The sequence below is a fragment of the Lasioglossum baleicum genome, chromosome 5 (assembly GCF_051020765.1).
Source record: "Lasioglossum baleicum chromosome 5, iyLasBale1, whole genome shotgun sequence".
Lineage (NCBI taxonomy): Eukaryota > Metazoa > Arthropoda > Insecta > Hymenoptera > Halictidae > Lasioglossum > Lasioglossum baleicum.
The window spans coordinates 8,780,954-8,803,947 of record NC_134933.1 but is presented as its reverse complement, the minus strand read 5'-3'; the positions used below and the strand labels follow the sequence as shown (position 1 = coordinate 8,803,947).

General features: G+C 41.7%; 3 protein-coding genes across 10 annotated transcripts in view; all 3 read right to left on the bottom strand.

Annotated features, from left to right (window-relative positions):
- The window catches only part of LOC143208594 (trace amine-associated receptor 8c), a 76,650-nt gene extending 70,119 nt beyond the window's left edge, over positions 1 to 6,531 (bottom strand). Inside the window, exon 1 of one of the 3 annotated variants that reach the window (XM_076423086.1) lies at positions 6,303 to 6,531. The gene's annotated coding sequence lies outside the window, so the exon portion shown is untranslated. Of the gene's footprint in view, positions 1 to 1,783; positions 5,200 to 6,302 lie in introns of those variants that run through there. The other 2 variants (XM_076423087.1, XM_076423084.1) reach the window with 2 other exon arrangements.
- Positions 6,532 to 7,023: 492 nt separating this feature from the next.
- On the bottom strand, positions 7,024 to 13,994 carry Apf (purine phosphoribosyltransferase family protein Apf). Its single transcript, XM_076423692.1, has 2 exons — positions 7,998 to 13,994; positions 7,024 to 7,720 (listed from the first exon to the last, which is right to left on the bottom strand). The coding sequence occupies exons 1-2, from the start codon at positions 8,104 to 8,106 to the stop codon at positions 7,404 to 7,406; spliced, it is 426 nt and encodes a 141-aa protein (XP_076279807.1). The 5' UTR covers positions 8,107 to 13,994; the 3' UTR covers positions 7,024 to 7,403.
- Positions 13,995 to 18,053: 4,059 nt separating this feature from the next.
- LOC143208839 (serine/threonine-protein kinase MARK2-like) overlaps positions 18,054 to 22,994 on the bottom strand; it is a 47,996-nt gene continuing 43,055 nt past the window's right edge. For all 6 annotated transcript variants that reach the window (XM_076423678.1, XM_076423681.1, XM_076423682.1 and 3 more), the window contains 2 exons: positions 20,468 to 20,579; positions 18,054 to 18,821 (listed from right to left, as the gene is read on the bottom strand). In XM_076423678.1, coding sequence (XP_076279793.1) covers positions 18,603 to 18,821; positions 20,468 to 20,579 — 331 coding nt within the window. In that variant the 3' untranslated portion in view covers positions 18,054 to 18,602. The remainder of the gene's footprint in view (positions 18,822 to 20,467; positions 20,580 to 22,994) is intronic.

The window sequence follows — 22,994 nt, the reverse complement described above, 5'->3', positions numbered from 1 at the left end:
TAACTGTCTGTGACATCGCTGTAACTGTAAAGAAAATGTTACGGCAAAGGGTTAATAGTAAACATAGTTTATTGAAATGTTTTAAATAATTAATAACGATCTTTATAATGCTATTATTATGTCCCATGCTTTTATTATAATGTTCTTCATAGTTATATCTTTTCTCAATAATTGGAAGATTTGGAAGTATAAGAATTTTCGATGACGTGTCCGTATACAAGATTCCTACTCTACTTGGATTACTCGTATCCATTCTTCGAAAGACACAGGACCTTTTTGCCAGGGTATTCGGTATATTTACATCGTTCCTCGAGAGACGAGACGAGACAAGTCCAAACGCACACCATTATTGGTCATAATGGCTGTTCACCCTGCCACAATCGCTCAAGACTGATGACATGTGGGCACACGGATTGGGGTGGACAGCTATTCTGTCTGTCGCTGTATCTCGGCCCTCTTCTTTCGAAAAACGAGCCATCGCAACAACTCGATTTCTTTTGTCGAGACAAATTCCATAGAAAGCGTACCGAAATTATTGTTCGCCACTCGAAGAGATATATCGTATCTGTTATTTATTTCGAGTCGTTCGAAAGAAACAACCCATGGAAGTTCATTTTCTTTTATACGAGGAGATGTCTCCAAATAGGTTCTCCCAAAATATATACAATTGTACGTGTCTGTGAGATCTTTTGCTTCAAATTCACACATATTTTCTTCAAATTGCGGTGGAGATTCGTACGAAACGCGTTGGCCGACGTTGGCCAGCCGTCGAGTGCACGTGCACTCGCCTTTCTCGAAGATGGAAGCTCAACCGACGAAATACTACTTTGCACTATTTATTTATTTTGCATACGGGCATTAGGCGTATTCCGAGGTAACCGCTATAACTCAATTTAATAAGCACACCTTTAAATTCAGTTTCAAGTTTGAATTATAAGTTACGCGAGAGGTGGAACGTAAACTTCTGCATCGTAAAAGAAGAACTTATTTCCACTGTATTGAATCTAAAGAGTATCTGTGTTCAGTGAAAAGCAGAAACTTATAGTTAATATAAGTTTATAGTTAAATGTATTGTATGTACGTCGCGCGTTTAAGTTTACGGGTCTTTCTCGACTGATTTCACATTGTTTGAAACATTTATTTAACCGAGCAATTATCATTTTTAGAACAACCTCCACTGATTATTCCGATCAGATAAACCGCCGCTGTTGCACAATAAATAGTATTAACCAACGCGGTCGCTAATGATCCGATGTTAATCACAGCTTTATACATAAATAATATTGCAAACGGCGATCGTAACGTTTGCATCTCCTGACATTAGACGATCCAACAAATGCTTCAATTAATAAATTCAGCACCAAACGAAACGTGAACCCCTTGATCACAGATTAGAACTTCATTGTGCCTAGTTTCCTCGAAGGAGTAAGAAGTTCGCAATTTTATGTCAAGGGAAATTAATAACTAGACTGCGGATCTTTAATCAAAGTAGAAATATTCTGCATTGATTGCGGGGGAAGCAGGAATAAAATAAAAATTGATTTCATCCCTCAACGATTTCGTTACGTTAAAAACAACATTACAATATTCTTGAATGTTTTTAGTTTATTGGTGTTTTATGTTTCACCCAACAAATTTCTTTATAAATGCATAAAGAGATCTGCAGTCTGTTAATAACATTCAACAGCTTCGTTTCGAAATCTTTGAGGTTGACGAAAGACAGATTGAATCCGGTGAAAAGCAAAACAAAAATATCACACATAGATCAAGTGCAAGTACATACCTGTACCTATACAGAAGAGTTCTCACGAGGCGCCAGCAAAATCATCAACCGCGCGAGGAGCCTCATCGTTCACTGGTGGTAACCAACAACGGTTTCCAATGAAACAAAAAAAAAAAAAATGAGAAAAAAAAGTCGGCTAAACGATTGATTCAACAATACGAATCGTCACGAGAGCAGCAAGCAAGCGAGCAAGCAGCCTCGGCACAAAAACAGCCTCCCCTAGCTAATCGTCCGAGTCCTTGTCCCTCCGAAAGAATTGGTTAACTGTCACCACTGGCCACAACGGGGTGCGAAACACAAACGCCGAGGCGAATTATCAAATGGAGAGTGAGAATCGTTAATCGAATATGTCGCGAGGGTGGAAACCGATTCGTTTTCACTTTGGCGAGAGACACAACTGTTCCGAGAGAGCGACTCTACCTCTCGGATATTCACGATGCATCCGCGTAACGCTGTCTCCCTCTCTCTCCCTCTATTCGGAAATCTCTAAACGAATTGGCAAGGGGTAGAAACAAGAAGAAGAAGAAGAAGAAGAGAAGAAGAGAAGAGTATTGTAGAAGGGGTAAAAATCGGACGCGACGACGCGGAGGCTGACGACGCACTGACTAGCTGCTCCCGACAGTCGAACACTCGAGAGAGAGAGCATTCCCCCACTGCACTGACACGTCCCGTTGTGCCAAAACCCACCCTCCCGCGCAATCCTCCTCGATTACACTCTACACCCCTCGTCCTCGGCCTTTGCTGATCGGAACCGAGTGATCTACTTCACCCAGCGTCGAAAATCGCACAATGACATACATATATACCGTGCGTTTGTGCACGCCGAGTCGAAACTATTTCTTATTTCATTCGGAAACCCTTCAACTGCCAACGGGTAGTCTTATAACATCCCCCGATACCCCCTGTCCGCCGCAGTATGGGACAAACCGATGAATTCTGTGTCAAAATCCAAGAACTTTCGATAGAAATGAGATTGAACGACGATTTATTTTTAAAGCTGAAACTTTGCAGAATATGGGAAAAATTTATGGTACAAACGTTCTTTAACCTTGAAAAAAATTGGTAAACTTGCACAATTTCAAGAAAATTTTGGTTTATCCGACATCACGCGCGGAAAAATTTTCTTTTTAACATGCTATACATCATTTCCCGTAGGTTTTTTCACGCTGGTTTCAAATCTGGTCTGAAAATTTGTCTATGACCTCAGGATTTTGCAAAAAATCGATTTTCGTGAACAAAACTAATGAAATCATTTTTTCGTTGAAATTAATTGGTACATACATGAGATACGTGTCAAGTAAACGTTCAAATACTTCATTGTGGTTATTTTTAATGTGTTTTATACAGGGTGAGTCACCTAACGTTGCCAGCTCAAATACCTTTGTTGTTTTTAAAGCCTAAGTATGAAGTTTACAAATAAGGGGCTTCGAAAATTAGTGAGCGATTAACGAGTAGACTGCGAATTTTTAATGGTTAATTCAAAATAATAATGCTCTATGTCTGTTATATGGACTAGAAGCTACTTAGAAAGTTTGTACGTGCATGGGTATTGAAAGGGACTATCATTGTAGGTGTTTCAAAAAGGGTGCTTCCATTTAAAAAAATGAAGGTGACCTTGATATCTATCAAAAAATCACATAAAAACAAAAATATTTTTGGTATCATGTGTGAGCCCCGCTGAACCATTCAACTTTGTCCTTCAGACAAACTTTGTCCTTTGACGTTTCTTTAAAAACAACAAAGATATTTGTGGTGGCAACGTTGACTCACCCTGTATATGAGAATACAATATACATACCTTCAAACTAGTGGGTTACCAATTTTTCCCATATTCTGCAAAGTTTCAGCTTCAATTTTAGAGAAAATCATCGCTCTATCTCATTTCTATCGAAAGTTCTCTGATCCCACTGAGTCCCACTATCCGCCGTATCACATTTTTTCCAATCTTTCTTGCGGCTAAAATTTCGACAATTCGCAAGAAATTCATTTAACACGTTCGCTGTCGTACCAGTGCCCATAATATAAGAATAGGGAAGTCTAGATTTATCGCGGTAATTGCGAGTCTTTGTAAAACTTTCCAAGTTTTATGATAGAAACGAGTAGATGAAAATTGGAACAGTAAAACAAGTTGATTTCAAAGTGGGCACAGTGTATCTCGAAGAAGATATTATTATATTAAATTCGTAGGGGTTCTAATATCTATGACCGGGAACGTATTATACACGTGTTTTAGTTCGCTAAGAATGTTTTTAATAGTTTCGAAAGTTCTGGTCCGCGAAGAGTTGATTTCAGTAGAGAGTAGAGTATAGAGTAGTAGAGAGAAACTATTCTGTAGAGTACAGAGTATTATAGACCGCGCGATCGGCGTTGTTTTTGGTCAATCACATATTGTATGATTATTATGCAGAACCCGCCCACTCTTTTGTTTATTTTATTAACGTTCCACCCGACGGAAAATTGACAAATTAATTCTATCTTTGCGAGACATGTTTGATAGTACTCTACTTTCGATTACTGTATGCACATAATTTCCCTCATATTTTTTTTCCCCCATATTCATTTTATATTCTTTCATTTTCTATTTGTAATTTTGTATTGTTTTGTACTATTCCCAATAAATTTCTCTTAGCTAATTAATATTCTACCAACCCGCCTAACGTGTATCTAAAACATGTAATGGCTAGTTAACCCATTCTGCAATTACAATTAACACGCTGAAATGGACATACAGTGAATTAAATTGTAGAACAAATAATACGTGCAATGGAGAACACACGATACAGCTACAAATAATACAATTATATAAATGAAATGAAATGCTATTCGTTGTGTTTGCTAAGAATAAAATAAATTATCGGAAACACAGAAATCTGTCCTCGCATGGGTACATTGTAGATCGAAATCGGATCAACAGAGCGTCAGGTATCATTACAGAAAGTCTCAAGTTTCTTGTTACAATTGCATTCATTCTTCCATTACTCATTTGTCTTCATTCCGATAAAAAATTATAATGAAGAAACACAAAATAAAAAAGATGCTTTGAAGAATAGTTGCCCACTCGATATGCAGATTTTAATTGTATTTGTATAGATTGAAAATGGCTGCGGTCATTGCGATTGCGATCGAATTCAAGACAAGAATTATTTTTTCACTTTTACTATTACATTATTTTACTATTATTTACTCGACTGTTAATTGTGATTGTAATCGGGGAGTTTTATGAGCCACTTAATATTTGTGAATTGAGAAGAATTCCTCAGAATCGACATGGATAGACTTCACATATTTAATTTGGGGGTCTTGCGAGCCTCTATTAATATTTGCGAATCGACAAAAATAAATTATATATTTAATTGGGAATGCTTGCTTGACTTGACAAAATTGAAAATAATGGCTGTATCAGCTGCTGCACGGGATTTTGTACATTAGCCCTTTCGGTCACGAGTTATATATATATAATTAAAGTAACAATCGCAATTAAAATCACAATAAAGATAATAAAAATAAAAATTTCAATTACAATTAAAATCACAATAAAAATTGAAATTGGAATTGAGATTGAAATTGAAATTCGAATTGAAATTGGAATTGAAATGGAAATTGGAATTGAACTTGGAATTGAAATTGGAATTGAAATGGAAATGGGAATTGAAATTGGAATTGAACTTGGAATTGAAATTGGAATTGAAATTGGAATTGAACTTGGAATTGAAATTGAAGCGAAAACACTAACTCGAACAAATAATACCAATGCTAACACTGCTAGATTATGGGTAAGTAAAAACCACACTGTTTATGGTTTTAAACACGTCTTTTTAGGATGTAAGACTAACCTAACATAAAATAGACGTAAAATGGACGTCTTGAAGACGTCGTGTGCTATCTGGGAATAAGGTGCTGATTTTTATTAAATTAGAAAATTACGTACGTCCACAATGGCCTATGCAGCATATTACAGTCCAAGAGGAATATATGCAACTGGATTCGAAATATTAATGTTTAAGAACCGACGCAGTTCCACATGCAGCCTAACCACACGCGCACGCACACAAGTGGAAAATACATAATGTACGACACCTGCTATTGTCAATCGCCACACATATTGAAATATGAAACATTTTCGACGTGCCCGGTGATCTCATTCTCTCGAGCAACACCTGGGCACGCAAAGCTATATATTCAAGCAACGACCACGGATTCAATATTCTACAAATCCTAGCAGAAAAGACTCGTTAGTTTGTCGGAATAACATTCGCTTACACTTGCAAAATGACGGGACTTTCAATCAACGATTTCATATTTTTCACTCGATAAGCAAACTGTTCGCTATTGTGAATATATTTCACACTGCAGACTAATGGAAATTTTACTAAAAGCAAAGCTTCCCAAGGGAAAAGATTACTGGGAATTTGTCTCTTCAGAAGCAAGAGTTATTATGAATATTTGAAAAATTATGTTGCTTCCGTCAAAGCAACGTTCCGAAATATTTGCTAAGGAGCTTACTATTTTGTAAACTTACTTGTAAAATTGCAATTGCTCCGACCTCGAGGATTCTCGCCTGTCGCGAATTGCCTCTCTGCACAAGTACGCGACCTCTAATGCATTCGAGCGGCCCAAACGAGGTATGTAAATAATTGTAAATAATTTTATAAATAATTCTATGAATAATTTCTAACCGTAACAATTTTCAGTAAATTCTGCCAGAAATTAATTGGTTACTACTCCACTGACACATTATATTTACATTTATTGATGAAAAATCAAGAGAATTGGATATTCATTACAGCAGCAAATGATTCGTGCCGCTTTTCCCATAAGACGCAATGCAAAGTCCGGCACGACTTATTTGCTCTTCCTAAACGTTCGTACAGCGCCATTTCATGCAGCGGCAAAACGCTCAAACTGATAGCCAAAATTAGTTCCGAATCTACCGCTAGATGGCGTGGTTACCGACCTGTACTCTGTCGGTAACATTTGGCTAAAAGTTTGAGCGTTTTGCCGCTGCATGAAATGGCGCTGTACGGACGTTTAGGAAGAGCAAATAATTCGTGCCGGAATTTGTATTGCGTCTTATGGGGAAAGCGGCACGAATCATTTGCTGCTGTAATGAATATTCAATATTTTTCATCTTACATCAATAAATTGATACATTCCCACGTTTGCAACCAATTTTTTAGCTCTTGAATTGTTTTTTAGTATTTCATGCGACTGCATAGTGTCAGGGAATGAATAATAACCAATTATTTTCTGGCAGAATTTATTGAAAATTATTACTGCAATGTTAAAGGATAAAAGGATTCACTGGCAGATTGATTGTAGCAATGTTAAAACAAGACTATCGTCTAACTCTAACCCTATATCGTCTTATTTATTTCAGCCCTATGTAAATGTTAATTCATCGATTTGAATAAAATATTGAAAAATAATTGTTTATATACCTTATTGTTATTTCATCGATCTTTTACCACTCCTATGTCGATTTCGATCTCGGACGAGGGTTAAATATATAAATTTCAGAAACAGGAGTTCGGAAATCCGCGCTATATTATTCATGTTGATAGTGGCGTGTAAAAAAATGCACGTTTACAGAGTTATAGATGTATTTCCAAAGATAATTGCGTTAGGAGAGGTTTTTCGATATATAATTGTTGAAGGTTCTCAACGTTTTCTGCATTTCTTCGAATTGGGCTGTGGAACAGGCTTCTTCGAGCGGCAGCCAGCTGAACGCTTGATGTTCGTGCGACAAACTGACAGGCTTGTCGTGGTTGATCAGCTCTGCTAGCCAGTAGATGACAATTTTTGGCTGTCCGTTCACAATATAATTTAGCTCTTGTTTCGCGTTTTCGTAGATTTTCAGATCGGTAGCTACCAAGCCTGCTTCCTCTTCTGTTTCACGAAGTGCGGTCTGCATATCCGATTCGCCGGGATCGACATGACCTGCGACAATAATGTCAAAAACACACCACAATCTATGTAGGACTGCGTTTACCTTTTCGCAGTTCGCATTGCAAAATTTCAATCTTAGAAGGTTCGAAATAATATAAAATAGCTAGACATTAGTCCGCGAAACCATACGATCCGCAGTCTAATCGTAATTACAAGATAAGCTGTTGAGAAGCAGATACGTAAGTAAGACGAATTTCTCTAGATAAGAGGTTATGTATCGAGATCGCGGTAACACGCGACACGGATAAATGACAAACGCCATACGAACCTTTCGGCGGTGTCCAGTGATGTTGGCCGTATGAAACTTGCATTAACAGGTACTCGACGACTCCCTGAATTCGACGAAACACAACGAAACCGCAAGCCCGCGTTGCCATCTTATGATTCTAATGTCCGGTACGATTAACATGCAACTAACGCGATTAGAGTCGCCAGAATTAAGACTTGTTTCCCCACTTTACCTCTTCTACGACGTTATACGTCCACGTGTCTGTACTGGCAGAGAGAGAGAGGGACTTTTTCTCTTTAATTCGAGCCAATTCTCCCGATCTGGTGACTCTGGATAAGAGCGAGGGACAGAGTTGCCAGATGAGGGGAAGGAGCACGAATTAAGGGGAAAAGATTGAATTTAAAAATCCAGTACCACGGCAGAAACGAAACGCGTCACGTGACCAGGCCGCGATGGTAGCGTGGGGAATAGCGTCGTAGAAGGGGAAGGTATAGTGCGGACACAAATCTTAATCTGGCGACTTTGAGCAGGGACAGGTTTGCGGTATACAAAACAATAGTCAAAGTGATTGGAAAAAATTGACGTGTGCACGGGAACCTGCAATCTGTTATTAGCACTAGACCTACCATCACCGGTTAAAATGACCAGTTCTAGATTTTTTATTTGACAATTATTGAAATAATAAAAATGATTTCATAAGGAACGGTTGTATAGGTATCTTTAGTAGAGCACGTATTACAATAGGGGCCGCACAAAGTCTAAATAAACCAAACAAGGTTTACGGCATCAATAAATAAATAATTAATTAATTAATTAAAATCAATCTTGTAATTTTTATAAGGGAACATGTAACAGTTACTTTGAAGGCTCGGTAGTTTTAGTGTTAAGAGAAGTAATCTAAAGTCTAAAGTAAAAACAGGAGCAGCGGGGACTACAGTCATCGAGTACTCCCATTCCTCGGACGTATTTTAGTCAATTATTCAACATTCTCTTCCAGTAGCTCTTCCTCTTTCTCCGGCCAATATTTGAATCAGCTTTTATAGTTACGAAAAATAGCAAACAAGTATGCAAAACCCAGACAGCACAAAGACGTCTGTTTGACGTCTAAAAAACGTTCAGGACACGTTCGTAGGATATTCGGGAGGTGTTTCAGACGTCCCTAAGAAGTTTTAAAGGTGCATAAATGATAATTAAAATGAAAGAGGGGAAGAGTAATAATAGATTTCGACAAAAACGAGTTTCAAGTTAAACCATTAAATTGACATACAAAGTGTTATAAAAATAACAACTGCAATTAAAATCGTAATAAAAATAATAAAAATTAAAATCACAATAAAAATTGAAATTGAGGATTGGAATTGGAATTGAAACTAGAATTGAAATTGGAATTAAAATTGAAGCAAAAACACTACAACTCGAACAAATACCACCAATGCTAATATGTACTGCTGTTTATGGTCTTAAAGACGACTTTTTAGGACGTAAGACTTTCAGACCAAAAATAGACGTAAAATGGACGCGTTTAAGACGTCGTGTGCTATCTGGGAATTGCCCAAAGACTGGGAATTTCTCAAGACATTCGGCGACTGCTGTTTTTCATTAGATCTAAGTGCCAACAAGCGACATTGATGTACCTGATACTCTGTGTCTATGGTTCTTCAAAGGCGTAAGATCTGAATTGAATAAAAAATAAAAAAAACACTGCTGTTTTTAATCTTCTCACCACGTCATTAGGGTCACGCGCCTGTTCCGGCGCACGACTTTTAGAAGGAATCTCAGTTGGGAAACGATGCTTGTTACCATTTTATTAGAAACGCTTCTGCTACATTTTGTTGGCTAAATACCGATCACCAGAAAACATTTAGTAAAGCTGTATGTATGTATGTATGTATGCATGTAAGTATGACTGTATGTTTCGAATGTACGTACGTATCTACAAATTGTCGGATGTATGCGCGTGTGGCCGTGTGTGTGTATGTATACGTAATTATATACTTGAATGTAACAATATAGAGAAGCAGTGAACCCAGCGCGGCCATCGAAGCTCCTTTTGCAGATTTGGGCCCAGAACTGTCTTTGTACTATCTCAAAAACAATCGTGACTAACGGTACAAGTAATAGACGCAATATCTTCTCTGAACTTTTATGCATACTAAGTACAATTATATTTTCCATCGTTTTCACCTCGACGTTAATGCGTTAACCCTTAAGTGGATCATTGAGACCCCCACAGCTCGATGTTTGCTTCGTCAACTGACTTAACGAGCACAATTGTTTAAATTTATTATCGCTAGACTGTGGGTTTGATTGCGTTTATAACAAAATAGGAATATTAAAAGGCTTTAAGAACGTCAATATATTTCCCTCAACTTATTAGGATTGTCAAAGATACCGACCATTTTTATTTAGCAATAAAGACCCACAGTCTACCGATCACCGTAAGTACGTAGACTTTATTTTGTTACCAGAAAGCGTTAACAGTGTTTCTATCTTATTCTTCCAATAAGGAATCTTTTAATTGACCAACGAAACTTTCCCTCGATTTTTGTGAAATCACTCTTAAACGTGAGAATTTGCAGGAAGGTCTTTGGTTTAGTTGCATCGATGGACGTTTGATTACTTTGTACGAACACTTTTTACGCAGCTACTAATTAAATCGCAAACAATCGCACCCTCGAGGTTCAATTCGAAAGTCCAGTTAAGGGTCGAGATCAGGGTTACCATATTCTAGTCTCGCCAGGCCCCTTACCCTTCCGCCCCTCGCCCAGCTGCGCAGCAAAGCCCACCTTTGCTTCTCCCACTCGTCAGCGTTAGTGGGAAGAGTGGGGGAAGCAAAGGCGGGCTCCGAAGCACAGCTGGGCGAGGGGCGGAAGGGTAAGGGGCCTGGCAAGACTAGAATATGGTAACCCTGGTCGAGATCGCTGGCGGACAAAGTTCTCGCTAGTTACAAGAAAGCAATTTCGTTTTGCATAAAAATCCTTCCTTCTCTATTCACTCAGCCGGACCCAAGTCCCTTTTTTTTTGTGTTGGTCCGAATGGGTCCGCTGCTTTCTGTGTGGTCACGTTCAAGCGCACGTGTGCGCGTAATTATGGCGAATCTATGCAGCTGGATGGATGACGAGCCGTATCGAAGCGGAAACGGGCTTTGAATCGGACTCGGGATCAGTTGACTTCTTTTTCTGGCTTTATTACTTTCATACAAAAATTGGAAAAAACTGTTTGCGGACCGGCGCGAACAGTGTGTCCCCCTGTCGTCCGAATGTTTCCCGATTGTCATCCGTTCAGCTTTCGGTTTCTGAGTTCTCGAGAGTTCGAGGATCGTTCACGTTCTCATCGGGTACTATTAATCTTTGAGCGCATCATCATCCTCTCCCCGCGATTCATTATCAGATAAGAAATCTTTACACATTTAACCGGCGAGGTAAGCAAGCGACGAGCGATCGAACAAACGATGAGTGTCCTGGTTTGCCGGCGTTTCAGTATTCTTTGTACGTCTTTTGCAATATGCTCGCGTGTGTTCTGCGTATGTGTGTGAGTGTGTATGCGTATGTATGCGTGTGGCTGTGTAATACGATGTTACAGTATAGAATCGTTTTCTTCTCTGACCTAGACGCGTTTTACAGGCGTTGGCCGTGATTTAAACGCTATTCGAAGGGTCTTATCCTCTGTAACATGAATTCGTAACTGCTAAAGGTAAACTTCTCTTCTACATCGTGGATCGGAATCGCGGCGATCCCGATCACGAGAATTGATACACTGACACCCGTTTTCCTCGTCTCCTTCGTTCGCTCCTCGGAACGCTCTTCGGCGTCCGCTTGTTACGTTTGCTTCTCCGGCGTACGGATATCGATGGGAGCGTCTAGTCTCGTTCGAGGTTGCAGTCTGCTTTATTCGAATTCTAGAATCGAACTTTTGAGGCAGCTCGCAGCAAAAATTTGTTCGACTTCGGGGGGGAACGGTTGCTGGGTGGTGGATCTCTTTAGCTACCTTCCGATTTCAATGGTTTTTCGATACGTTATAGAAGTCGATATTGTGAACTACTTTTTCCGGGTAAACTCTACTCTACCGGACTCAAAATTTGTGCCTTTCTCTTATAAATTATGATGTATTTGGTATGTAGTCCAGTAGATTTGATCCATTGATTGTAGTCCAGAAGTTTCGATGCTGTAGGATCAATGGTTCAGCAGTTATGCTTGCTTATAGTTGAGCAATCTGCAGTGTTTTTGATAGGCAAGAACCGTCGGTCAATGCCCTCTCCCCTTGACCTAATAACCAACCAACTAGCACCTAGCGGCTCTTCTCGGTAAGCGGCGCGCGACACTACAAACCAATATGGCGGCGCCCTTACCTAAAAACACTGAAAAATGCTCAACTTTAAGCGACCATATCTCCTCAACTAATGATACTACAAGATCGAAACTTCGATCTGCAGCCGCCCCGGGTACAAATCTACTGGATTACATACTAAATACGTCATCATTTATTGGAGAAAGGCGCAAATTTTGAGTCCGGTAAAGTAAAGAGCAGACCTTTTTCCTTTGAACACCAACGGTGGCCTCTCTCATGTCGGCTCTCGAGATGTTCGTGAAAAACTATCGGCACAACTGCAATGAGTTTGGAGCATCGTATTGGTTCGGATTAGATTCAGCGATCCGATCTTGCAGTCATGCATACGCAGTTTTGCACAGGACCTTTAAGTGTCCACCAATGCTAACGGAAACTGAATCGATTGTTGCGGTGACGACAGTTTTTCGGGAGTATTTCGGAGAGTCAGCGAGACCGCCTCTATCGTGGGTAGGAAAGTGTGTTGTGGAAAATGTTGAAATTTATGGCTAGACACTGCGAATCTCTATGCAAAATATTGTCTGCATGGATTGCAAGAAATAGAAACTAAATTGAATGTTATTTCTTCCCTTACTGATTTTAAAAGAGGAGAAATCATATATTGACATCATCAACTTTTTACATTTCATAACAATTTTGAATCTCATCTACTCAATTTTTCTATAAATGCATAAAGATCCGCAGTCTATTTATGACGTATCCAAAAATCATTGGAATAGAAGGGTAGGTAGCTGTTCCGCAGATCACCGCAGGTCACCGCAGAGTGTTTTTGAACCGCGCGCGTCGTGGGAGGAACGGGCAGGTTTTGATGATTCGCGAGCTAACCACCTGTTGCCGCGCGTACAATGATCCGCGATCGATATCGTGCCCCGGAGATCATTCTCCAAGGCCGATCGATCGATCCTCGCGACGGGAAAACTCGGCCGAGGGTACTTAGGTGCTATCAGTCGTTCTTTCGAGAAAAGAGCCACGCATCGGAGGTGCACGCGTCGAGAACAAATACTCGGCGTCGGATCGAAACGTTCTACGCTCGGTGTTTCGGCGTACAGAGCTCTTCCCACGCTAATCGCAAACATTATAGCTCCGAAACGTTCGAACATCGGCGAGAATTTCGTCAGGAGAAATCGGTCGACTTACAGATCTTTATACCAAAATAAATAATTTACTGCATGTATTGTAACAAGAGAGAATCCAATGAACATTGTCATTAATCATTTCGACTCGATGAAAATTCTTGTAATCCGTTGCGATCTTCACCTTTTTTTATCATAAGTGCATAAAATCCGCGGGCGAAGTTTCCGTTTACGTCCATCGTCAGAATTGGATGAAATTTTGGAAATAGTCAGAAGGATTTTTGGCGACTTGAAAAAAGATTTTTTATCATTTCACTGTCACTCCCTACCTTACCGACATCACTCCTGTATTTTCGTATGCGTGGACGGGCCGGCCCTCTCCGCCCCCCTACCACCTAATCCTAACTAATTCTGATCGCATAATCTTCCCATCGTAGATATTCAATTAATTGGTTCAACAATTGGAATTTTGAGAACATTTTATATTAATTTCCAGAATATACATATTTAATATCTTCAATTAATTGCAGAAGTGGATCATCACCAGCTTTGTTGACCTCATAGCGCCATAAAAATTCACACATGTGATCTACGGTTGAATCATCCTTTATGCCACCTCTACTTAGACTCAAGATTGACATTACAATAGTAAAAAAAATTTGTCGGTACGGTTGGGACTGACATTGAAATGGTAAAAACTTTTTTTTCGAGTCGCCAAAAATTCAATCAAAAATCGATAATCATCATTTTAGTCAAAAAAGAACCTATTCCAAAAATTTCATCCAATTCTGACGATGGACGTAAACGGAAACATAGCCAATCCGCGGTCTAGGGATCACGATTCGTTTGAATATATACAAAGAGTGCTAGCAATATCGTATAACATAGCATAAATCAAAATTAAAATGTATGGCCGCTTTTAATGTTTGTACAAATGTGTCTTCTTTTTCTAGAATGATTATATTAGAAAACGAATTTTATGCGTTTATAATAAAAATGGTTGGATGTAATTTGAAACGGTAGAAAGATGAAGGGAGCTTGCTAGAGTACTGACATATTGCTTACAACTTAGTAAAACCACGAAAGGGATGAACTCCTATTTGGTTCCCAAGTCCTGCAATAAATGCAAACAATTTTTCTTTCGCACAAAGATCCGCAGTCCAATTCGCATAATCATTGAAAATAGTCGGAAACAATTTCTCCCAATTTCTCCCAATGACATTCTCGCGCAGCTTTCTTAGTTTTGAAGCCATAGTTCTAATTGCTTGGGACAGCTTTGCACATGCATTTCGTTACGTATGGCATGTAGCATATTTGTGTACGTATGTGCGCGCGCGTGTGTGTGTGTGTGTGTGTGTACGTGTGTATGCGCGCGCAAACAGCGCGTGTTAGAAACGTGAAAAATGATTCGTGTTCCGTATTTATTTAAATAAATTAGTGATTGCCTATAAGTAATTTACTCGAGATTAATCTTAGGCAAATATAAAAAGTTTCGCGTCACTCGAATCCCGAGGTGTTTCCCATTCGTTCGTTCTCCGTTTCGTGTATACGTATACTCTTCGCCTTTGCTTCTCTTCTTCTTCATCTTCGTCCGGTTTCCTTTCGTCATCTTCATCTTCATCTTCTTCTTCCTCTTCAGCATCCTCGGTAATCTTGTTCGCGTTCCATGTCTCTTTGTAGTATAACTCGCGATACGCGTTTTCTCTCGTTCTTTTTTTTTTATTCGTGTGTTCTTGGTGTGTGAGGCTTTTCATTTTTTATTTGGTTAATTTAGTACCTTTCGTATATTATATTATTTATATACACCAAGTCTCTCTAGAATCGCCTCTACATTTACAATAATTCCTAATTTAGTTTTCATTCAACCGCGAATACATTTGCGAATAAAAGGTTAAATAGCGTAATAGTGTATAGCCAATTACAATACTTAAATGTAATCCTTACATGGTATTCTTTCGTAGAAACAACAGATCTCGTTTATCGACGATGTCGTGCGCGCGTGCGTGTTTACCATTTTTTCTTGTTTTTCATTAGTTAGGTATGGCTCCGGACAATTATTCCCCTTCTCGTATTGTTAGATACATCATGTTTCCCTCGATTTGCTTCGTTACGGAGCGAAGTACTTGCGAGAAGGATTCAACTACGAAGTACTTCTGGAAGGAGGTTCCCACCTCCCGGGGTCGCTGGATCAATTAGGGTAGGAGGAGGAAGGCCATGATTGCCGGGAAGTTGAAGGGACGCGACAGAGACTGGCCTCGGCAATAGAGGAGGGTTCGGAGACAAGGATGACGGCCATGATGACAAATTGGTGGCCATGTTCACGGACCCCCTCGAGCTTACGGCGGTGCACAGAGAGAACACTGAAGATCCTCTTGAGCCACGCAGCCTCTGGACGGAAAGCGGGAAGTGGTTACGACCTGGATATCACCGTGGGGTACACTGGATTTACTTTCCACGACCCTCCGGAGGATGAAGGAACCGCCCAAGAATCGCACGACGACGATAATCCCTAAACAATGTTTAAATAATAGTATTTCTCTTCTTCTATCTCCTTTGATCTCGATCTTGTGTCTTATAACATCATTTTTTGTGTACTATGCGTAAAAATAAAAATAATAATAATAATAATAACAATAGTTGTAGTAGTAGTAGTAGTAATAGTAACAATAATAATAATAATAATAAATATAATCATAATCATCGTTACGCATCAATTAATCGGCTAACGTCTGTAGGGAGGTTGTTGCATATCGTTAAGCTTACTCTCGATAAAAAGAAAGAAAAAAAAAAGGTAAAAGGGGGTGAGTCGGGGGATAGGAGATAAAGATGTCGTAAAAATGTTCGAAAATGTAAATCGTTTGGCACGCGATGCACCAAAAATACGTTCGCGGGTCCGTCGAAACGGCTGTGTGTGTGTGAGTGTCTTTCTCGTCGAACGGTCGAATGGATGAATCTCGATATTAAATGTCGTGAAGGTAGTTTCGTTGAAAGGGGGAGGGGGTGGTGGATTACAATCCTCTGTTACGCGTTCTCCTTTACAATAGGTCGCCCTCTTTCGTTTTTGTTCGAGATGCGTGATCAAACGGTTATTTACAAAAGAACAGACCCCGTTTTGTCGTAATCCGTCGACGTGTTCCGTGGATGCGCTCGCGGCGAATAATCGAAAACAAGAAGAAAGACTTCGTCGACTGGTTCGAATCGTGGAATCCTGGGCGCGTGATACGATCTACATGTATACGCGCGTTACAATGTATATACTTCGTCGAACGTGTTCTTTGTTGTTGTTGTTTTTCTTATCGCGCTGTTCGTCGCACGCGGTTGTGTGTTCACGACCGTCCTGCCCACCGAACAGTACATGTAATACACGTTCTATCGTCTTCACTGCGTGTCAACACATCGCATAAAAACTTCCTCCGCACTGCACTGCACCGCAACCGCAACCTTCTAACCTTAATCGCAACCTTAACCGCAACCGCAACCACAACCGCACCGCAGCACCCCGCGCACCATGTCTTATACATCCCGTGTTGTCTGTCTCGTTCCTCTCGCGGAGAAATTCATTCGGCGTCTCGTTAAATACGCGTCATTAGGCACAGTTGAAGTACAATGAAATCGTGTGGCTCCCCCCGTCGGGTCGGTGTGCGTTCGAGAACCCGCTCGCAAAGAGTTCTCGGGGCGCGAGAAGAAAAGGGAAAACGCGAGGCCGAAGGACCAAGGAAAACTTGCCTCGAGCTAGACTTAGAACAATCACAGTAGTGCCCGCTTGATGCTTGCATTCCACGCTCGCGGACCGCCCCCATCGGTTCGTGGGACCGCCCCACAGCTCCGCGGGGCGTTCCTGATTCGCTCGCACCGCTCCCCTCCCCGGTTTAGAGGCGAGCGGGAGGAGGGGACAGGGTGGAACGGCCGTATCTGGCCCTTGAACGCTCGCGACACAGCCCCGGAGAGTGCGACCATTAAGCAGGCACCCTGACGTTGCTTGAACGCGTGCGTGCACCGAGACGACATCGATTTTTTGTAAAGTACAGTGTTCCCTCGTTAGCGTCGCGCTCGTCTGCTCGTCGAATCGACAGCCTGGTGTCGATGCGAAGGCGGCCGTCGTCGTCGTCGTCGTCTACTACTCGATAGCGTCACGCCGCACGGGGAAACGCGCGACGCTAACGAGGGAATACTGCGAGATACTTGTGAACGCGATACGCTGTGACTGCGACGATCGTGTCCTCTCGCCGACGTACACGCGGCTCTGGTAGTGGCTCGCAGCTCTCTTGCGCGATCATGCGAGCCTGCACACGAGGCATTTCAGGTGGTTCGTTTTTCGGTTATGGGACCAACAACCATCGACAAGGAGACGTAACGGGAGAGCAAACGGTCCGCGTGTACGACGAAGGCGAGAAGAAACGCGCGAGTTCGGGTTCATCTTCAGCTTCCTGTCGTCTCTCCTCAGGTTTTCCTCGGGTTCTCCCTTTTTCTTCGCAGTTCTCGCAACACGCGCGTACGCAATTCCATCCCCCGTCCCTCCGCTCTTCTGCTCCCCTAATCGCACCCTAATTCCTGGTACAGACATCCTCGGTCCCTCTTCTGTCTCTTTCTCTCTCTTTCTCTCGCGGGCGAACACGGTACACGTAATTCGCGAAACCTAAGACCGACGTTTGGTTCCGAATTTTGGCACTCGGGAGTATTTCGATAAACATATATATACTGTATATATGCGCGTGTCTATATATACACGTGTTCAGCCATGAATATAATAGATCACAGTGTCCCAGTAGAGCAGGTTAGTTTGTTTTTTTTTTTCGACAAAAGACAAGAACGTTTCTCTAGTTTCCGTGGATCCTTTTTTGTGCATGGAGGATCGGCTGATCGGTCGGACCAACCGATCGCGGTGCGACTCTCTTCGCGCGTCTCTCTTTCTTTCGTTCGTAGGGTTTCGACTAGGACCCCGGAGAGGTGCTCTCGAGAGATCGGTGTTTTAAACAAAGATTTCTCGGGTGTCGGACGGGGGATCGGAGTCAATGTCGGTGGTGGTGTCGGATGCGGAGCTCGGGTCGAGATCGAGGTCGAGATCGGACTCGGTTTCATCGTCGGAATCGAAACGATAGCTCAAGTCCCAGAAGAAGGAGGAATAGAGAACATCGTGGTCGTCGGTGGCTGCGAGGAGTCCATGCGATCGGTCAGGAGGGCGTTATGGGTTCTTGGCGCGGGCTGCTATGGAGCCAGTCGTCGGCAGTCACAGCTTCAGTTCGTTCGCAATCTTGCTGGCAATATTTTTAAAACCGATCGACGTGCCTGAGATGCGTTTGAAACGTACGCCGTTCAGCGATAGTCGTGGCAGTTTACAAACTTCGATCTCCCATTGTACTTGGCTGTCTGTCGCCGCGTCGCCGTGCGCGCACAGCAGCAGGAACCTTTCGCGCTGTTCGTACTGACATTTATTGGCGTCCAGTACCTGAAGCGATCGACAATACCGTTAGTAAAGACAACAACAAACCCGCTCGCCGCCGGTGCTCACCCGATGGATTATTCAAACCCGGCTCGTCAAAGTCCGCGCGGCCACGTTCAATCTGCCTCGAAACTTCGGTTCCGATCGACTCCTAACGAACGGGTTACTCTAACGATAAGCACGCCCGATTCCCATCAAACCCAACAAACTGAACGAGTCAATCGTCGGTGTCCGACCGAATCCATTCGAATTTTTACTCACCAATCTTTTAACAATCTTCAGACCCACTCCGACACTGTTCTAATTACGGTAATTCCTAGTGGAATTATTTTTCAAACGTTCCGCAAGCATCGCAGCCGTTTATAATGAAGAGACAACTTTTTTTAGTATTGAACCGACTTTTCTCGAGAAGTTAGATTACTACGTGATGTGAAAAAAATATCGGAAAAATTGCAATGGGTTAGAATTGCCGGGATAGTACTAAAACAGTAAAAATGTTAACCCTTGCCACTCGAAATTGCTGTATGATTATTCACAATATTATTTAGATTATTAAATATGTTGGTGTCCAATCAATTACTAAACATTTAAGGGCTGCTCTTTACTCTTCCGGACTCAAAATTTGTGTCTTTCTCGTATAAATTATGATGTATTTGGTATGTAGTCCAGTAGATTTGTACCCGCGGCGGCTGCAGATCGAAGTTTCGATCCTGTAGGATCAATGGTTCAGGAGTTATGCCTGCTTGAAGTTGTGCTTTTATCAGTGTTTTTGCCAGGTAAGGGCGCCGCCATATTGGTTTGTAGTGACGGTAACACGCCGCTTGCTGAGTTGGTTAGGATTAAGTCAAGGGATGGGGGGTGGCAAGGTAAGCGGCTCGCGGTCGTCACTGCAAACTAATATGGCGACATCCTTACCTGTTAAAAATGCTCAACTTTAAGCGATCATATCTCCTCAACTATTGCTCCTAGAGGATCGAAACTTCGATCTGCATCCGCGCCGGGGACAAATCTACTGGATTACATACGAAATACATCAATAATTCGTAGGAGCAAGGTACTAATTTTGAGTCCGGTAAAGTAAAGTTTACCGCATTTAAGTACTGTACGAGGTGTTCTATCAATTTCGAATGGAATTATTCTAGGTCGGAAGAAATATTTAATTCTCTAGTTAAAACAGCTCCGAGTGCAAAGAGTGAACTATTAGAAAATCACCGGCAGATGAAGTGTTGAGAATAGTTTGAACAAGACCGTCGAGCGACTGTCGCCTCGGGCTGGAATCGGATCGATCGGAATCGAGCGAACCGCATTCGGGCCTGTTTCTTTCGACAACGATCGCGAACGAGGTTCCAGCGGATCGAATCGGTAATTAGTCGATCGGACACCGAGCCGAGATTGCTTGAAGACCCAAAGCGCTATTGGTGTTGTTGCGTAGTTCCCGGCGGCGATCGTTGATTTTGCTTTGAAAGCGTGTACACCGGTATCGAATCAAGAGTACCGTGTGTCCCCGTGGCGCGAACGTGCTGTTTTTCGTTCGATAGATTTTTTTTGCGCGTAGAACGATTGCTCGAGAGAGTAGGGACGCGTTCGTTTTTTTTTTCGTTTGGAAAAGCTTGTTTTTGTTTTTTTTTCTACGATGGTTTTGAGGGCAATACCTTTCGTATTTCGGACATGATCTCATTCGGATCTCGACTACTGGTGGTTTTCATACTCCATGTGAATCGTAGACTGCGTGGTTTAATCTGCTCTTCGTTAGTGGTCGCTCCGCTGTAACAAAAGAACGTCTTAAATCCGCACGGATCGAGGTCTACACGCCGGTGAACATGCGACAGAGAGAGAACACATTTTTTTTTCGGTTTTAGGCGTTCATGTTCGGACTGCACCCGACGACGTTCGGTCGGTATAGAGATGAATGTTTGTTTTCTTTTTATATATATTTTTGTTGTTGTTGTTGTTGTTGTTCGGTAATTCGGTAACGGTAACGGTGTCGTTGTCGGTCTCTGTTTTCCCATCGTGGTCGGGTGCGCTAATCAAAGTAGAAATCTGCAAGCTGCCGGTAAATCGATGATCCGAAACGGCGCATCGTAAAGAACGTGGAACGGTCACATGCGTGCATACATGCAGTTTTTGTGTGGCATACACACGATTCTGGAGGGGAGGCTCAGTCTTGGGAAGAATGTTAGCCGCGGAGAAAAAGTATTGTGCGAGTACAGTAGTGCACGATTAAGCGTCCGTTCTTTCGCCCGGTTAGCAACGGGCTAAATTACATAAGCGAAAGTTAAACATTCTTCTGAAGCGAAGTTTAGTCTCGAATCGAAATCACACGAATTCCAAAAATTCAGACCTCGGACCGAGTTTCGAGCGGCCCGATTGAAACTCGATACAATTCGAGAGTGTCCATCTCCTAGGAATATCTACGATAATCTGTCGGTCTCAGCAGCGGGCTAAATTATATAAGAGCAGAAGTTAAACATTCTTCTAAAGCGAAGTTCAATCTCGATTGGAAATCACCCGAATTCCAAAAATTCAGACCAAGGACCGAGTTTCTATAGCAATGTCCCATTTTAAGTCAATTCTCGGGGCCTGTGTTGTGACGGGTCCCATGGAAATCACCGACACAAATTTCCCCGACACGGTTTTCACCGACTCCAGATTTGACCGACAATAACTTTGGCCGACAACGAATTTGATCGACATCGATTTTGACCGACAACGAATTTGATCCACAACGAATTTGATCCAGAACGACTTAAGATGACATATCGCTGCTCCGGAAGTATAATGACGTAAAATTTGTAAAACTGTAAAATTTTATGAAATTGACTTTCTTGTGTTGGCGGGCTCAAAAATGCATTTATTTTCGTTATAACCCGCATGCTTATTTACCACAATGTCTATAAACTACTCTCATAGAAGAATTAAACCGAGTCTATAGGCCATTCTATTAAGACAAATTGGAATTATTTTTCTTTTGCTCGTCCTGTAAAATTTCAATTTTTGCAGTTGTGTCATTATACTTCCGGAGCAGCGATATGTATTATATGTATTATCATACTGAGGTCATCTTAAGTCGTTGTGGATCAAATTCGTTGTCGGTCAAAATCGTTTTCGGTTAAAGGCGCAGTCGGCCAAAATTATTGTCGGTTAAATCTGGAGTCGGTGAAAACCGTGTCGTGGAAATTTGTGTCGGTGATCTCCATGGGACCCGTTGTGACATAGATCGGAACACGTCACTATTTTTTGTGGCTTCGTCGACCGCGCCGAACGTAGAAAAGGACAGCATGTAAACACAGACCGCGCGGCTGTAAGCGCAACAATCGGTGAGACAATTCTAGTGCAATACTGAAACTTCTTTATTTTTTACTTATGTTAATATCTGCGATAATCTGTCGGTCCTGACTGCGGACGCGTAAGTGTGCGCTACTGTACTATGATGCCTACGGAAAGCTCGACCAAAATGGAGCCCGACGCGACCCGACGTCAGAGTACTCGCCGAGCCCTGCGAAACCCGAAAACTATTTACCCAACGATTTTATTTCCTCGTTCCAACACCTGGTCGTCGTCGTCGATGCTGTATTGTCCGTCGTTTAACATTGTTAATGTTCGGTACAGTGGGTCCTACGCGTAGATCGTAAACAAATCCGAGACAAAGACAAAGGTTTCGGACAGTTGTTCTACGGACACTAATTCGCGCCGTTAGTCGCGATTAGTCGAACAAACCACAACCGCGGAAATCGAAAAGTCAGTTTGTCGATATAAATATACGATATAGTCTTCGGTGAATGTTTTCAATCAAACGGTGAGAACGTGTTTAGCACGGTTACGTTTTTCGGTAGCACAAAGCCCGGGATGTTGTTAGTCGACGTTGAAATCGATAGACGAATTAATATCCACGCGAAACGTCCAAGACCCTTGTTTCTCAGGCATCAAATATTTCGCGGATGTACAGCCAGTCTCGATGGTACACGCTTTAAATCGGAATAACTTTTTGACAAATGCACCGAATGATTTCAGTTTATTATTACTAGACTGCGGATTTGATTGATCTGTGACGAAAACGGGTTGGAGCAATTCAGAAACGTTAAAACAATTCGATCGTGTCTATACATATATTCGAGAGTTACTACCAGAGGTGAGCATTATTTGGCGAAACAAATATTTTAAACACTATTTAATATTTTA

Excerpts from the sequence above, each read along its gene's own strand:
- Apf (XM_076423692.1), bottom strand. The coding sequence starts at position 8,106 with ATGGCAACGCGGGCTTGCGGTTTCGTTGTGTTTCGTCGAATTCAGGGA. Across the intron at positions 7,721-7,997 it reads TCACTGGACACCGCCGAAAG|GTCATGTCGATCCCGGCGAA; the intron begins GTTCGTATGGCG and ends TTATTGTCGCAG.